We start from the raw sequence: 17,126 nt of genomic DNA, 5'->3' as shown, positions 1-17,126 counted from the left end.
TTGTAAGTTGACTCTGTACCCTGCAACTTTACTGTAGTTGTTAATTATTTCTATTAGTTTTCCGATGGAGTTTTTTGGGTTTTCTATATATAAGATCATGTCGTCTACAAACAGCCAGAGTTTCACTTCTTCACTCCCTATTTGGATTCCTTGTATTCCTTTCTCTTGTCTTAATTGCTCTGGCCAAAACCTCCAGTACTATGTTGAATAAGAGTGGTGATATTGGGCATCCTTGTCTTGTTCCTGTTCTCAGGGGGATGACGTTCAGTTTTTGCCCAGGGCAGGTTTTTGTGCTACGTCCCAGAGGTGGAGGTGAAGCCCAGCATCGAAGTGGCATGGGCTTTGTAGTGACACCTCATACTGGTGACAGCTTACTGAGTGCTTCCCTTGTGCCAGGCTCCTTATATACACCACCCATTCGGTGCTCACAGCAGCCCTGGGTACTGCGTGGTCCTCGCTTCACAGATGAGCAAACTTAGCTGCCTCTAAGGTGGGGGCGGGGGGCTGGCCCCTGAGGAGTGGACGCTGACTGCTGTCCTTCCGTGCCTGACGTGCCAGCCCTCAGCCTGGCCCGCTGAGCTCAGCTCGAGGCCTGGCTCCTCAGGGCTGGGAGAGGGGCACCGTGGTCCCTGTGCATTCTGACTTCCGCAACTCCGGGGGCTTCCCCAGGACTGAGATCAGCAGCTTCTTCTAGGTTCACCCTGGTGTGCCCTCACAGACGAGAGGCAGAGGCGTCAGGAGGCCCAGAGGGAATGGGGCAGCCTGGGTCCTTCCCGTTTATGGGGTCTCACGCTACGGGGAACTTTCGTTTTGAGTAGCCCCAGTCTTTCTGTTCCCCCATGCTGAAATGCTGTTTCCTCTTTTTCAGACATTAACATGGAAATGCCAGCCCAAGTGCTGAAGGTGGTAAGGCGCGTGGACTGTCAGTGAGTTTAGTTGGTGGGAACAGTTATGGATTCTCTTATTACAGTTGTGAGAATTAGGGGCTGAAATGCTGCTATTGTTACTGCTACAGTCAACCAGGGAGTAAGTGCGCGTGCCAGGCGCTGTGGCAGGCCCTTTACAGGGCTTTGCTTCTCTGTGTGCACAGCAGGAGGAGGTTGAGCTTTTGCCCAAGGCCCTGCAACTCCGAGTCAGTGAGCTGGCTGTGAGCTCAGGTGCATCTGTCCAGGGCAGAGCCCTTTCTGGCTGCACCACCCCATACGTTTCTGGGCTCCAGACTGCATTCACTCTGTTCCCCATGGGCTCCCTCCTGAGTGTTCTTGCTCATCCTGGGGTCCGCCCTCTTACGGTCTGGAGTTCACCAGCATGGTCAGAGGAATAGTTCCGGCCCAGGTGTGTGCACTCTGCCTGGCCTAGCGTGTCCCTCGTCCACCATCTTTCTTTTCACACAGACTGCACACTTCAGCTTAGCCTGTGCTGTTGGTGGCCAGACCTCCTTGATACAGTTCTTAAATGTGCCAGGTAGCTGCTCTCTACTTGTTCCCTCCTGCACCTTGCTGCAGGTTTTGAAATGAGCCTTCTTTCAATAAACATTTCTATTAACTCAAAAATAGAGTGAGGATTGCTGGCTCTAAGGCTTACACCAGATGAAACAAATAGTGTCTTATCCCTGTTTTCTGGCTGAGCTCCTGATCCTTGGCTGAAAGCCCTCAGCAGAGTGACTGGGGTTGTCAGAAGAGTGTGGGCCTGACGTGCTTGGAGAGGCAGGGCGGAGGACAGGGTCTTGGGATGGGGACAGGTCTCTTGGTGTCACTGTGACCTTGGAGGAGGAGGCAGGCCCTTAGAGAGTGCTTGGGGCACCTGCTTCTCTTCTTTTCACGTGAGCGTGTTTGCAGGTGGTGAAGCCAACCACTTAGTGGGACTCTGCATTGTGCTGTTGGGGTGGGAAACAAAACAGGGGTCTGGCCATGCTCCTGTCCGAATTCAGGCAGGGTCTGGGAGGAAGAAAGGGTGAGAGATGATTAATCACAGCTTTATAGTATTCATGATAATAATTTCCTCCTCCTGTCCAGCGCATTGGGACTAGTTTTATTGGTGTGGAGGAAGAGCGCGGAATGCCACCTCTCCTGTCTTGAGAGTACACCTGCATCTGCCAGTTCTCAGGGTTCTCAGGGTGGCTGGGAGTGCTGGGCATTCTTCCTAGCCAGACGGTGACGACCATTTCGTGGAATGGCTTATAAAGACGTGTGGGCTGTGGGCCTCATTTGTTTTCTCTTTAGAATTAATCTCTTTCTTGGGTTAATTTTCTATTCCAAAACCAGTCACTGGAGCCGTCATACATTTATTGTCTCAGCCAAATGTGATTTCATGAACCATCGTGATTTTAAGTAGCTCTGACAGGGTAGGTCACGCAAGGGAAATGCAGAGCTTTTCAGAGGGGGTTATCTAGTTCTGTCTAGTTATGGGAGACCATGCTCTGTTCTTTGGAATTTAGCTCCTTCCAATATAAAGTGCTCGATCGTTCAATTATTTGCATGGTAAAGAAGACAGCGTTAAATGTAGCAAGCATTTATTGGATGCCTTCTGTGTGCACACCAGCCCCTGGCCTGTGCAAAAGTGATGTGATCCCTCCAATTGAGAGGCTCCGTTTGCTGGGGGAGACAGACACCAGCCAGGAGGGATGAGGAGAGTGCTGCGGCAGCTTGACAAGGGAAGGGAACTGCTGACGGCAGGTGGCGGTGGCATCAAACGGGACTTTGAAGGACTGGTCAGTTCCTTTGGACACTTATGTGGGTATGGGAGTGTTCTGTAGACAGGGGCTAGGGCTGGCTTTCTTGGCAGTGAGGGTGGCCTGGACGAAGGCCTGGATGAGAAAAAGGTGGATGAGAGAGAAGAGCCTTGCCCGCAGTGACCTGACCAAGGAGAGAGGGACGACCAGGCAGAGTGTGCTGGAGGCCAGCGCTGTGGTGGGAAGTGGGCTTGCCCCAAGCTGGGGTGGGTGTTGGGGGGAGGGGCGAGAGAGGTACCTTGAAGCTTCCAGTTGTTCCCCAAGGGCAACAGGAAGATTTTGCTGCCTTTAAGCTGGAGAGTGAAGCCGTCCTCTGAAACTGAAGGCCAGAGCCGAGGGAGAGCTGGGGAGGCTGCCTCAGCTCTCTCTCTTGGGGATGGTGGTAGAGAGGAGGGCGTAGATGTGTGAAAGGTTTCGGGGGTCGGGGGACATGGAGACTGGCTGAATGTGGGTGGTGTGCCTCAGGGAGGAGGCGAGGGTGGCCCTTGGGTTCTTGGATTGCTGTTCATGGAGATTAAGTCATGGAAGAAGTGGATGACGTGGTCAGGAGGGGAGGAAGTGGAGCCTTGATCCAAGGTGGTGGGACAGCAGGTGAGTTTAGATGCCACAGTTGGGCTGGGGGGAGCCAGGAGGTTGCTGGTTGGAAGAGGGCATGAGGGAGCAGCATGAGGCAGGGTGAGCCCCTTGTTTTGTTCCTGTGCAACTGGCAGTGATGTTGTTGTCCAGTGAGAGGACACTGAAAAGAAGGCGTGGGGCATGGCGGTTGGGGCAAAGTTGATTTTTCTGAAGGCCCCGTTAGTGTGAGAGCTGGAGTGGTTCAGCCTTGAGACAGCGGTGTGAGATCACCTCCCTGGAGATGGTCAGTAACAAGAGCGTGATTTCCCATGAGGTGGGCAGAAGGCAGGATTGAGGACTCTGCTCTGGGGAGCAGAGGTCAGCGGAGGTCAGGAATGCCTGGGAGAGTCTGAGGAGGGTCTGGACAGGCTGGCAGCAAAGGAGAGAGAAAGGGGGAGGGGCTCAGTGTGGTGAGTATGGCGGGGAGGTCTGCAGAGGGGTTGAAGTGAGAGGCTGCAAGGAGAGAGGTAGGGAATCTGCTGGCTGGCTGGCTGCCAGGAGGGCGGAATTGTACTTTTCCATGTTACTTTCAGAAGCCTTCTTTTTTTCTTGTTCATATTTTCTGTGTTTTTCCATGTTAATTTCAAGACTTTTTCATGTTTTCTAAATTTCTGATAATAAACTCACATTGCTTTTTTAAATAGAGATATAATTGACATATAACATTATATTAGTTTCAGGCATACAACATGGTGATTTGCTATTTGTATATATTGTGAAATGATTACCACAATAAGTCTGGTTAACATCTGTCACCACATAGAACTACAAATCTTTTTTCTTTCGATGAGAACTTAATTTTTAAGATCTACTCTCTTAGCTACTTTCAAATGTACAATACAGTCTTATTAGTTATAGTTACCATGCTGTACATTACATCCCAAGGACTTATTTATTTTATAACTGGAGGTTTGTACCTTTTGACCACCTTCCCCCATTTTGCCCCCTCTCCACCCCCACCTCTGGCAACCCCTAATCTGTTCTCTGTATCTGTGAGTTCACACATTGCTTTTTTTTTTGAGGAAGATTAACCCTGAGCTAACATCTGCTGCCAGTCCTCCTCTTTTTGCTGAGGAAGACTGGCCCTGAGCTAACATCTGCCGCCAGTCCTCCTCTTTTTGCTGAGGAAGACTGGCCTTGAGCTGACATCCGTGCGCATCTTTCTCTATGTTAGGTGGGACGCCTGCCACGGCACGGCTTGACGAGTGGTGCCTAGGTCTGCACCCGGGATCTGAACCAGCGAACCCCAGGTGAATTCCACTGAAGTGGAATGTGCGAACTTGACTACTGCACCTCTGGGCCGGCCCCACTCATTGCTTTTTTCATGTGAGGGAAGAATTTATTGTAAACATGCTTATTTCCAAGACATATTTCAAGAGACATCCATGAAGCAACTTGTTGATTGGCTCAGTAATTGCCTGGGTTCTGGGGGCCACGAGGAGTGTGACAGGAGACAAAATCCAGTCCCTTTTGCCTGGAGCTCATGGCCCGTGGGGACACGAGATCGCTGAGAGCTTGCAGGACAGAGGAAGCATTACTGCCAGGCGGGTGGTGTGGGTGGTGGTGGTGGGACTGCCCGGGAGACCCTCTGGTTTGGGTTCTGTGGGGCCACGTGTTTCTGTAGTTGACTCCATGGGGCAGTGCGAGTTTCAGATTATGCTGTGGGCGGAGGGGACATGGAATTGTTTACTGTTGTAATAATGTCGTTTCATACATTTTTCTCTGAAGCCCTCTAAACTTAATTTCCTTGGAAAACTTACATCTTCTGAACATATTTTATAAATCTGAGGAGCATCACTCTGTGTTAAAATGAGCCTAATGGAAAATCAGTTGCTAATTTAGTTCATATTTCAGAAAACTATTATTGAGCCCAGAGGGGGCATTGAGTCATGGCCGTGCTTGGAGAAGAGGTTGATGAGCTATAAACTGAAGCTGACTGCATGATTCGCCTGTTTACTTCATGTATCTGAAATACAGGGAAGCGTTGAATCGCAAATGCGGTCATAGAATTTTTCATTTGTTTTATGATGCTTGGGACACTGCAGCTGGATTTATTTCTTTTCTGTACTTTTATTTCCTCTCACTGTTTGCTATTTTCACTCATTACCTTTTTCACCCACTGCTATTTAACCTTTAATTAAAAAAAAAAACCTTTTCTGGTCTTGTACTTTCAGTTTTGTTGCAAAGCCAGTGCCTTGCTTAGGCATTCAAGTTCAAACCGGGAAGAGGTTTGCCAGGAACATGGGAGGGACTCACCTTATTGTCCAAACCCAGAGGCCTTGCAACTTTGGTCTCTAGGTACTCCTTCCTTCTTGACTTCTGCCCTTTCCGCTCCCTCCCATTCAATCTTTTATGCTTCCGTTTACTATGTTCCTTTCCATCTTTCTTTGCCTGCTTCACTGGTTACCTGCATTCTAATGATTATCCACCATCGTGGGAGCAACTCTGGGGCAGGCTGTCACTGGCTCCCTAGCATCTTTCCAGCACTAGCCAGTGTTTGTTGAATGACTTGAGTCATGACCATTTACGACATCATTGTTTCCTGATGCTCTCCAGGTGAAGACCAAGTTCCAGAGCTTGGCTCTCCACAAGTAAGCCCTCAGACACCCTTTGTTTTCTGAGTTTTCTTTTTAAAACTTCCGTGACCCTGTTGTAAAGGCAGTCTGGACAGAGTCCTGAAGAGATGGCATTGATCTCAGGGACCCATCTCCATCTTTCGAGCATACCCTCATCTGACCAGTGTCTCCAGCCAGTCCTCGTCTATGACCCCATCCACCTAGAGACAGCCGTCCCAGTTCTTGCTTTAAACCTTAGCTTTATCCCATTCTTCGTCATCTTCCTTCCCCTCACCAGTGGTGGCATTTTAGTGGAGTTTGCCTGTGCCTTATGCGGAAGAGGTGACCTTTGGTGAGAGCTCAGGGGCTGTTGTGGGGGCAGTACCTCTAGTTGGGGTCCTCTTCTGGGCACCATCCTGGGGCATCTCTTCCCCTGCCCCCTCCGCCGCCCCCCCTCCCCCCCCCCCCCAGCCTGCTCTGTGCTGTGCTGTCCTTTATCTGGACCCAACCTTCTCACCTTGGTGTGAGGTCACAGGGCTGGGACCTGGGGCTCTTCTTTAGTTCTCATTCATTTGTTCTTCCGTCTGAGAGTCCCTCCTGGCTGCTCGCTTGTGTAGTCATCAGGATGTATACAAATCAGGCCCAGAAAACACAGCTGAGGGTTGCTGCTGTTGCCTGCTGGTAACAATTAGTCCTTCGTAAGTTTCCTTTTCTTAGTTTGGGGGATGATACAATTTCTATCATTTTCACATGATGTATATTGAAATGTTTTCTTCTGTGACGGTAGCATTTCAGGCTCTCGTTATTCAGGGTGGGAGAAGTGCACTTGGACCTGTTTGAAGGTTTTTTGAGTGACCTGGGTCAGGCGTGCTCTTGGTGCTGAAGGGGTGCCTTGCTTCCCCTCTGTGGCCCCCCTTCCTGGGCACCTGGGTCAGGGAGGAGACCTTTCTGGTCCTTCCGCCTTCCTCCCTTCCTCCAGCCCTGCCTCTCTTCCTTCCTTCATTTTATCATCTTTATGGAGATATCATTTACATAACCGTACAATTCACCCATTTGAAGTGTATAATTCACTGTTTTTAGTATATTCACAGAGTTGTATAACCATTACCACAGTCAATTTTAGAACATTTTTCATCACCGCAAAGAGAAACCCCAAACTGGACTCATTAGCGGTGACCCCCCCATTCCCTCCTCACCAGCCCCCGGCAACCAGTATTCTACTTTCTGTTTCTATAGGTTTGCCTATTCTGGACATTTCATTAAGTGGAATCATATAATATGTGGTCCTTTGAGATCGGCTTCTTTCACTTAGCGTAATGTTTTCAAGGTTCATCCATGTTGGAGCGTATGTCAGTGCTTCATTCCTTTTTGTGACCTGATAATTAATATTCCTTTGTGTGGATAGGCCACATTTAATTTGTCCATTCATCCGTTGATGGGCATTTGGACTGTTTCCACGTTTTGAGTATTATGACTAATACTGTATAAGTTTTTTGTGTAGATGTATGTTTTCATTTCTGTTGGATATATACCTAGGGGTGCAATTGCAGGTCACATGGTGACTGTTTGACCTTTTGAGGACCTGCCAGACTGTTTTCCAAAGCAGCTGGACTGCTTTTCATTCCCATCAGCCGTGTATGAGGGCTTCCATTTCTCTGCATTCTCGCCAACACTTATCTTATCTTTTAAATGTTTGCCATCCCGCTGGGTGTGAAGTGGTGTCTAATTGTGATTTTGATTTGTATTTCTCTATGGCTAATGATACCGAGCTTTTTTTTTTGAGAGATTTCTGTGTACAGTGTGGAAAGAAAGGAGGTGGGAGTGGAGGGCCTAGAGTTGGTTACCTGAAATGTGTCCTTGAGGAGCAGTCCGTTTTTTACCCTCCTGGGTGAATGAGGCGGTGCCCCCGTAGCTGTGTCTGCATCTAGTCCATAGACACCTCACCTCACAGAGCCAGAGCAGTCTGTTTAAAAAACTAGAAAACATTTTAGACTTTCAGAAAGGCAGCATACAGATTAATAAAATGAACACACAGCACACATGTATCCTCCGTCCAGCGTAAGAAATAAAAGATTACACGTATGCAGTTGAAGCTCCGATGTTCTTTTCCTAGACCAGCTCTTTACTACTCCTCCTTCTCCCGGATAATCACTAGTCTGAATTTTGTCTTTTTGTTGGCTCGCGTGCAGTAGGATTCTTTTTTTTGTTTTTCTTTTGTTTTTTTGAGGAAGATTAGCCCTGAGCTAACATCTGCCACGCCAATCCTCCTCTTTTTGCTGAGGAAGACTGGCCCTGAGCTAACATCCGTGCCCATCTTCCTCTGCTTTATATGCGGGATGCCTACCACAGCATGGCGTGCCAAGTGGCGCCATGTCTTCACCCAGGATCCGAACCAGCAAACCCTGGGCCGCCAAAGCAGACGTGTGCACTTAACCACTGTGCCACCAGGCCAGCCCCGTGTGTGGTAGGAGTTTTGACCACTCATGTATGTATCCAAAAATGATATATAGTGTCATTTTGCATTTTTAAAAACTTTCTATAAATGATGTCACACTGTGTATTTTCAGCTTCCTTTTCCTTCAGTGTTCTGTTTATGAAATTGCCTGTCTCGGTTCTTGTAGCTATGGTTCGTTCATGTTTGTTGTGGTTAGTATTCTATTATATGCATATATTCCAGTTTTTTAATTTGTTATTCAGTTGATAATGGACATCTAGATGTTCTTAATTCTCTTTTTCTTTTTAGTGTTACAAATGTTGCTGAACCTGTCTCCTTGGGTACTTGTGAAGAATTTTTCCAGGGTGTATAACTAGAAGTGGAATTATGTCGTATGTATCTGCTTTTCATAGGAATCATTAGGGTTCTCTTTAAGACAATGAATTACTGTAGTGTTTTGGAGCAGTATAATTTATTAAAAAGTTTATTGGTTAATATATTTTTTAAAAAAGATTTCATTGTCTGAAATGAGGTTGATGTGTTAGTTGCCACTTATTCTTTTAAAATGGCTTTCGTTGAAGCTTGTTTTTCTTTTTAGCTATTCCAGACCAAATAAAAATGCAATTTTAATAAGATAAATGAGGTTCCTTTAAGTCTTAGCCCGAACTTTGTTGGAACATTTTCTGCTCAATAAACACAAGTGGTCTGCCCATGCAGAATTAATGAGTTTCCTGTGATCCTGGGAGGGGGAGGGCCTGCCGTGTGTGATAGTGCTGGCAGCCATTTATGAAAGTGACGTGCAGCGGTGGGCCGGAGACCACACTGCCTGCTGGCTTTGAGCCATGCAAACCTACTGGGGCATGACGGAGAGATGCAAGTGTTCAAGTTAAGACAGACTGATCATATTGGGAAATGCACGGTGTAGGTCACTTTGCAGTATTCACACTGCTATCATATGGTTATCTCGTTTCATGTACATTCTCATTCCCATTGCTGCGGTGGGGAAGCTAAAGCTCAGAGGAATTACCTCGGTAACACTTGATCAGCTCGAAAGTGTTGGAGCTGGGACTTGAACCCTGGCCTTTTGATTCTTAAAACTTTCTACCAAGGTCAGGGAGGCCTCCATGAAATTTCAGGAAAGAGACCATGACAGATGGCTTGTGCTTGACCTGCTAGGCAGGCTGATACTGTTTTTTTTTTTTGGCCACACACACACAAAAAACTCATGGATTCTGTGGGTCAGGAATTCAGACAGGAAAGGCTCATCTCTGTTCCATGATGCCTGGGGTGTCACTGGGGCGGAAATCAGAGGAAGGCTGGGTCACTCATGTGTCTAGTGGTTGAAGCAGATGGTCACCTGGGACCTCAGCTAAAGCTGTTAGTTGTAGTGCTGACACGTGGGCTCTCCATGTGGCTAGTTTGGGCTTCCTCACAGCGTGGTGGCTGGGTTCCAGGAGAGAACGGAGAACCAGGTGGAAGCTGTATTGCCTTTTAAGAAAATTACATTTTTATTGAGATTCATGTATAACTAATTCACCCACTTTAATTTACATACAACACCATTCACTCCTTTAAAGTGTAGAATTCATTGGAGTTATACTGTGTTCACAGAGTTGTATAACCATCACCACAATTTTACAACGTTTATTGCTTCAAAGAAACCCTGTACTCTTTAGCTATCACTCCCCCTCAAGCTTCCTGTGCCTCACCCCACACAACTGCTAATCTTTTTGTCTCTATAGATTTGCCCGTTATAGACATTTCATATAAATAGGATCATATAATATGTATTTTTGTGACTGGCTTCTTACCTTTAGCGTAATGTTTTCAAGGTTCTTCCACATTGTAGCAGGTATCAGTAGTTCATTTTAGAGCTGTTTCATGACTGGTATACACTGTTTATTCCTCGATCCGGAGAGGGATGTTGGCTTGTTTCTACTTCTTGGCTGTTGTGGGTAATGCTGCTGTGAACATTCCTCTATAGTTTTTGTGTGTGGATGTCTGTTTTCATTTCTCTTGGGTATACTGGGAATGGGATTCTGGGTCAGATGGTAGGTATCTCTATGTGTAGTTGTTGGGGAGCTGTCAGACTGTTTTGTAAAGCAGCGGCACCATTTTTCATTGCTGGCAGTAGTGTGTAAGGGTTTCAATTTCTCTATATTCTTGTCAACACTTGTTATTATCTGTTTGTTTTTTTAATTTATTTTAGCCATCTAGTGTGTGTGAAGCGATATCTTATTATGGTTTTGATTTCCTTAATCACTAATGATATTGAGCATCTTTTCATGTGTTTGTTGGTCATTTGTGTATCTTTTTTTGAGAAATGTCTGTTCAAAGCCTTTGTCTACTTTTAAATTAGTTTGTCTCTTTATTGTTGAGTTTTAAGAGTTCTTTATATATTCTAGACAGAATCCTTTATCAGATAAATGATTTGCAAAAAATTTCTCCTTTGAGTTTTCTTTCTCCTTTCTTGATGGTGTCCTTTGATGTACAAAAGGTTTTAATTTTGATAATGTCCAATTTATCTTTTGTTGTTGTTATTGCTTTTGGTGTTGATCTGAGAAACCATTGCCTAATCTAGGTTCACAAAGATTTACTACTGCTGTGTTTTCTGCTAAGAGTTTTATAGTGTTAGCTCTTACATGTAGGTCTTTGAGTTTGAGTTAACTTTTATATGTGGCAAGAGGCTAGGGTGCAAGTTCATTTTTTTGCATGTGGATATCTAGTTGTCCCAACACTATTCGTTGAAAGACAATTCTTTCCCCATTGAAGGGTCTTGGCAGCCTTCTGAAAAGTCAGTTGTCTGTAAATGGAAGTGTTTATCTCTGGACTCTCAGTTCTGTTCCATTGATCTCTATGTTGATCCTTCTGCCAGTACCATACTGACTTGGTTCCTGAATCTTTTAGTAAGTTTTGAAAAGTGGAAGTGTGAGACCTCCATCTTTGTTCCTTTTCAAGATTGTTTTGGGTATTATGGGTCTTTTAAGTTTCCGTATGAATTTCAGGATCATTTTGTCAGTTTCTGCACACAAGCTAACTGGGATTTTGATAGGGATTGCATTGAGTCCTTATTGAATTTTTTTTTGAGATGTTATTTTTCATTTTTATCCCCAAATCCCCCTGGTACATAGTTGTATATTTTTAGTTGTGAGTCCTTCTAGTTGTGGCATGTGGGATGCCGCCTCAGCATGGCTTGATGAGTGGTGCCAAGTCTGCCCCCAGGATCCGAACCAGTGAAACCCTGGGCCGCCACAGTGGAGTGCACGAACTTAACCACTCAGCCACTCTCAGTAGGTATTGTGGACTGAATGTTTGTGTCCTCCCAAAATTCATGTTGAAGTGCTAACCAGAGTCATGGTATTAGGAGGCGGGGCCTTTGGGAGGTGATTAGATTGGGAGGGTGGATCCCTCATGAATGGGATTAGTGCCTTTATGAAAGAGACCCGAGAGAGCTCTCTCACTGTCCTACCATGTGAGGACACAGTAAGAAGACAGCTGTCTGCAAACAGGAAGAGTCCTCACCAGACACCACATATGCTGGTACTTTGATCTTAGACTTCTCAGCTTCCAGCACTGTGAGAAATAAATTTCTGTTGTTTATAAGCCGCCTAGTCTATGGTATTTTTGTTATAGCAGCCTCCATGGGCTAAGATCATAAGAGTGTGCCTTTCCAAGTAGAGTCACGCATCGCTTAGTGACTGGGATGCATTCTGAGAAATGCGTCATTAGGCGATTTCGTGGTTGTGCAAATATCATAGAGTGCACTTACACAAACCTAGATGGTGTAGCCCCCTACACACTTGGGCTGTATGGTACTAATCTTTTTTTTTTTTTTGCTGGGAAAGACTCGCTCTGAGCTAAGATCTGTTGCCAATCTTCCTTTTGTTTTTTTTCCTTCCCTAAAACCCCAGTACCTAGCATATTCTGCTTGTAAGTCCTTCTGGTTCTTCTGTGTGAGTGCCACCACAGCATGGCTCCTGATGGATGAGTGGTGTGGTTCTGCGCCCAGGAACCGAACCTGGGCTGCCCAAGTGGAGCACACTGAACTTTAACCACAGGCCATCAAGGCTGGCTCTATATGGTGCACCATCTTATGGGACCACCATTGTATGTGTGGTCTGTCATTGATTGAAACATTGTTAGGTGGTGCATGGTTGTATAGATGTCAAAGTAGAAACCTCTGTAAAGGACAGAAGTGTGATTGATTTAGCAACACAAATCTTTAAGCCTCCCATACACCAGGAAAACAGATTGCCACCTGCATTAGTTTTCTATTACTGCTGTAACAAATTATCACACACCTCTTGGCTTATAACAACACAGGTTTATTATCTTACGGTTCTAGAGGTCAGAAGTCTGACACAGGTCTCATTGTGCTAAAATCAAGGTGTTGGCAAGGCTTTCTCTAGGTTCTATGGAGAAACCATTTCCTTACACTCTCTGGCTTCTAGACGCCACCCACATTCCTGGGCTCCTGGCCTCTTTTCTCCATCTTTAAAGCCAGCAATGTAGCATTGCTCTGAACATTCTTCTCTGGTCGTGGCTCCCTCTGACCATAGCTGGGAAGGTTTTCCACTGTTAAGGACTCCTGATTGGATTGGGCCTTCCTGGATAATTCAGGCTAATGTCCTTAATCACATCTGCAGAATCCCCTTTGCCATGTGAGGTGATGCATTCACAGGTTCTGGAGTTAGGAGGTGACATCTTTGGGAGCTGTTATTCTGCTGACCACATGCCTGAATGACAAAGAAGGAGTCCTCTGTTTACAAAGAGGTTTTTACAAATCAATATGAAAATGTCGAATACCCCCTTTGAAAATGGACAAAGGGCCCTAACAAGCAGTTCACAAAAAGAAGTAGCACAATGAGTGAAAGTGTTTAAGAATTGTTCAGCCTCACTAATAGTCAAGGAGGCCCACCACCAGCCTGGAGAGCACTTTTCTTTCATCAGATTAGCAAGGCCATGGGGTCCATCCACACTGCTGCCGGGATTGCGAGTGGCTCGCCTTTGGCGGTCTGTACCAACAGCCTTTAGAAATGTGTGCTGCGTATCCCAGGCACTCCATTTCTGGAAATTTATCCTCAAGAAGTTCTCACATTTGTGTGCAAGGATTTCTCCCCAGAGATGTTTATTGCTGTTTTTATACACAGACAACTTTAAACAAGTTAAATATCTCACAGTCAATGTTGGTTCAACAAATTACAGTGTAGCCGTATGGTGGGATCGTGTGAAATTAGAGGTGATACTGTCCAGGGAGATGGCACAGGCAGTAATGAATTAACTGGTACTCATTATATTGTTATGATTTTTAAGAACTTTTAAATTTTGTAGTAAGTATAGATGTACAAGGAGTTGCCGAGAAATATATAGTGAAATTGCGTGTGCCTGTCTCATGATTAAGCTTTTAAATTTACATATGCTGCATATGTTTGTTGTGTACATAAAACAATACATATAAAGTAAATAATTGCATATAAGTAAATTGAAGAAGGAGAGTAATGATAGGGAGAAATAGTCATGATACATTACTAAGTAAAAAAGGTTACGTTTTATTTAAAAATATTAAAATATTCATGAGTATACTAAACACTTGTCTGTCTGTACTTGTCTTTACATACACGCACACTCCCCGTGAGGCACTGTGTCACAGTGTTACAGTCGTGGTCTCTTCCATGTGGACCGCATCAGCTAGGATGTCTGACTGTGAGTGGCTTAAACAAACCTGGGTTTGTTTATTCCATCTAAATGGGTGTCTGAGGGGGTGGTCCGAGGCTGGACAGGCAGCTCTGCAAAGCTGTCAGAGACCCACGCTCTTTCCCATTGTCCTGCCCTGCTATCCATTATGGGCGGCTTTATTTCTCATGGTGGCAAAATGGCTGAGGGGCCTCTAGACCTCTCATCTGTGTTCCAGGCAGGAAGAGTAGGGAAAGGTAAGGGCCAAGGCCACGCTAGCTAAGCTTGTCTTCTGTTGGACAAGGAAGAGCCTGCATTTATTTCTGATTGGCCTGCACTGGGTTACACATGGCCACCCCTGACTGGAAGCCGACCGAGGAGGAAGGGGTGTGGATGGGGTTGTTCAGCTGCCCAGTGTGGGTGTCTGCCATGCAGGTTATTTGTTTCCAGCTATTTTCCAAATTTACTCCGATGAACATAGACTTCTATAATGAAACCATTAAGTCTTTAAAAAAAATTACATTAATCTTCTTTGTAATTCTGCATTCCATCCTTAGACAAAATGGTACCAGTTGAGAATTTCCAGACGGGTGTTTCATTGTCAATTTTTAGTCCTGTGACATGAGGTCGGAGAGTGGAAGCTTCGGGGAAAGTCACTGATGCTGAGCGGCTCCCTGCTCCCAGCAGCCTTGTCGCTAGTCGATGCCTGAGGCTCTGTGGGGACACTGTTGGGCCTGTGGTTCCCTGCACAGAGGCCCATTCGCAGGGAGGACTGAATGCCCTACTTGTTGTGGGGTGTGGGCTTGTATGGCGCCATTCATCCCTTCCAGACAGGGCCCTCCTGACCCTGGAGTGGCCGGAGACGCCTGTGGCCGCTGATGGAGAGCTGCTTCCCTCAGTCTTGTAGGTTACAAGGAGCTGGTCTTTTCCCTGAGTCAGTGGGCTCTTGGGAAAGCTGAGGAGAAGCTAATTTGATTTCTCTTTCTTTTAAATAGCATCCAGCATGTGTATGGCGCCCAGCACCCCCCGTTTGATCCACTGTTACATGGCACGTAAGTGAAGCCTCAGCTCTCACAGGGCTGTCTCATGCACAGTTTGGGGGCCTTGGTGACCTTCCAGCTCTCTGAATTCCTGAGGGGGAGGAAAGTGGGCTTTCATTCAGCAAACGTACATCAAGCAATTGCTTGTGTGGGACACTGCTGGCCTCACACAGCTCATCCCCTGGGGGGAAGGCAGACGTGGACGCCGAAGCCTGAAGCAGGGGCAGCCAGTGTGGGAGAGCACGTAGCTGCGCCTGGTAGCTGGGGGGCAGGACCTGGCTCTGGGCTGGTCGTGGTGGTTGATTTATGTCCCTGGCTCTCCACTGTACTCTCCGCCCCACTGCCTGAGGCTGGCTCTGCCATGTCCGGCCTCTCCTCCAGAGGCACGCCAGAGGAAGGTGTGGCCATGCAGGACCACACCTGTCGGACAAGTTACCAGACACACGCTGGGGCCGGCGTTCTATGTTGTCATACTGTGGGGGATCTCATTTAAATTATACTGTATCCAAATCCGTATACGGAAAGCCTGTGTTCTGTGAACAGCCTCTCCCGGCCCACACCCCCAGCTGCTGCCGTAGGAGGTGCGAAGATGCTGGGGTGAGAGAATGTGGTTGCAGGCACTGGCCAAAGTGAGGGCTGGGGATTAGGTCTGAATACCGTTGCTGGGTGGTGCCGTGTTTCCTCATAAATTGGTTCTGTCAGTGGGCAAAGACTGCTTAGTGTGACTCTTTCTGGAAATCCTGCCCTCCTCCCCTGTCACTGGATCCTCGTGAGCTCTGCCCAGTCTTAATTAGGATGTCTCTGAATTGTGTTTGCTTTTTCACTTCACTTTCAGCTCAATTGAAGTTGAAAGCTTGTGTGTGTCCCTTCTCATCTGGGGGTTCCTTTCTGACCAGTTTTGGGGTGAATACTCTCAGGCCTCCAGGAGTATAATTAAAGACTACCTTTGCTTTGCAGCTTGCTCAAGGCCACGCCCAAGGTGCCGACCACACCAGTGAAGGCCAAGAGAGTGAGCACCTTCCAAGAGTTTGAGAGCAACACCAGCGATGCTTGGGATGCTGGCGAAGACGACGATGAGCTCCTGGCCATGGCGGCCGAGAGCCTGAACACTGAGGTGGTCATGGAGACAGCCAACCGGGTCCTGCGCAACCACAGCCAGCGGCAGGAGCGACACAAGCTGCAGGAGGCCCCGGGGCCCGAGCAGAAGCCAAAGCCTTTGGCAGAGCCTCCTTTGGTCCCAAGCGGTGACCTCCGGCTGGTGAAGTCTGTCAGTGAGAGCCACACGTCCTGCCCTGCAGGTGGGTTGGGGAGGACTGAGAAGTGATGTGCGTTTTTGCAGGAGGAAAGGGGCTGGAGTCCTTCCCCCGCGGAGGAGTAAGAGGGCTCACCGTCTCCTCTGCAGCAGGAACCCCTGCCCTTGAGAGCTTGTAGGGTTATTATCTAAGCAGCCGCAGGCCTTCCCAGGAAAGAGAAGCAGCCTGCGCTTTTCTCTTTGTCCTCCTGGCTGAGTGCATCTCCTCCAAATGAAGTGGCAGGACATGTGGCTTTCATGGGCTGGTCCTGAGAGGGCCACGGGGGAGCACTTGGGCTCGGGGGACCCCGCTTTCTCCTAAGTACACCCTGGTCGCTCCAGGGGTGACGTTTCTAGCCGAGGAGCCAGGCCAGCTGCATGTTCAGGGGCAGCTTACGGGGATGCCCTTCAGGGACACGTGTACACGTGGGCTCAGGGTCTGCGGGAGCTGGGTGTCCGATGTTTGGAATTGCCATGCTCAGATTCTAAACTCCGCAGGGGTAAGATCACGTCCGCATCTTGTATCCACGTGCCAGGCAGTTGGCGCCGTTCTTGAGACTGCTTCCATCCTGCTCTTTTTGCTTTGGAGGCTCTGAGATGTAAAGCAGCACGGTTATTTAATGAGCACCTGCGGTGGGTCAGGCACTGTTCTCAGGGCTCGCGATGCCCCAGTGGACAAGCCAAATGGAAGTCCTTGCCCTGTGGAGTGTCTGTTCTGGCCAGGAGGATGGACGCTAACCTATACACGATCAGTACAGAGGCAAGGAGTGTGCTAGAGGGAGGCTGG

General features: G+C 47.4%; 1 protein-coding gene across 5 annotated transcripts in view; it reads left to right on the top strand.

Moving 5' to 3' along the window:
• Positions 1–17,126, top strand: part of TBC1D22A (TBC1 domain family member 22A) — a 343,202-nt gene that overhangs the window by 9,580 nt on the left and 316,496 nt on the right. For 4 of the 5 annotated variants that reach the window (XM_014864482.3, XM_014864481.3, XM_070506705.1 and 1 more), the window contains 2 exons: positions 15,004–15,060; positions 16,006–16,346. In XM_014864482.3, the coding sequence (XP_014719968.1) occupies positions 15,004–15,060; positions 16,006–16,346 (398 nt within the window). The remainder of the gene's footprint in view (positions 1–15,003; positions 15,061–16,005; positions 16,347–17,126) is intronic. The other variant, XM_044777626.2, reaches the window with a different exon arrangement.

This window comes from Equus asinus, chromosome 4 (assembly GCF_041296235.1).
Source record: "Equus asinus isolate D_3611 breed Donkey chromosome 4, EquAss-T2T_v2, whole genome shotgun sequence".
NCBI lineage: Eukaryota > Metazoa > Chordata > Mammalia > Perissodactyla > Equidae > Equus > Equus asinus.
The sequence above is the reverse complement of the archived record's forward strand: the minus strand, read 5'-3'. Positions and strand labels throughout refer to the sequence as shown.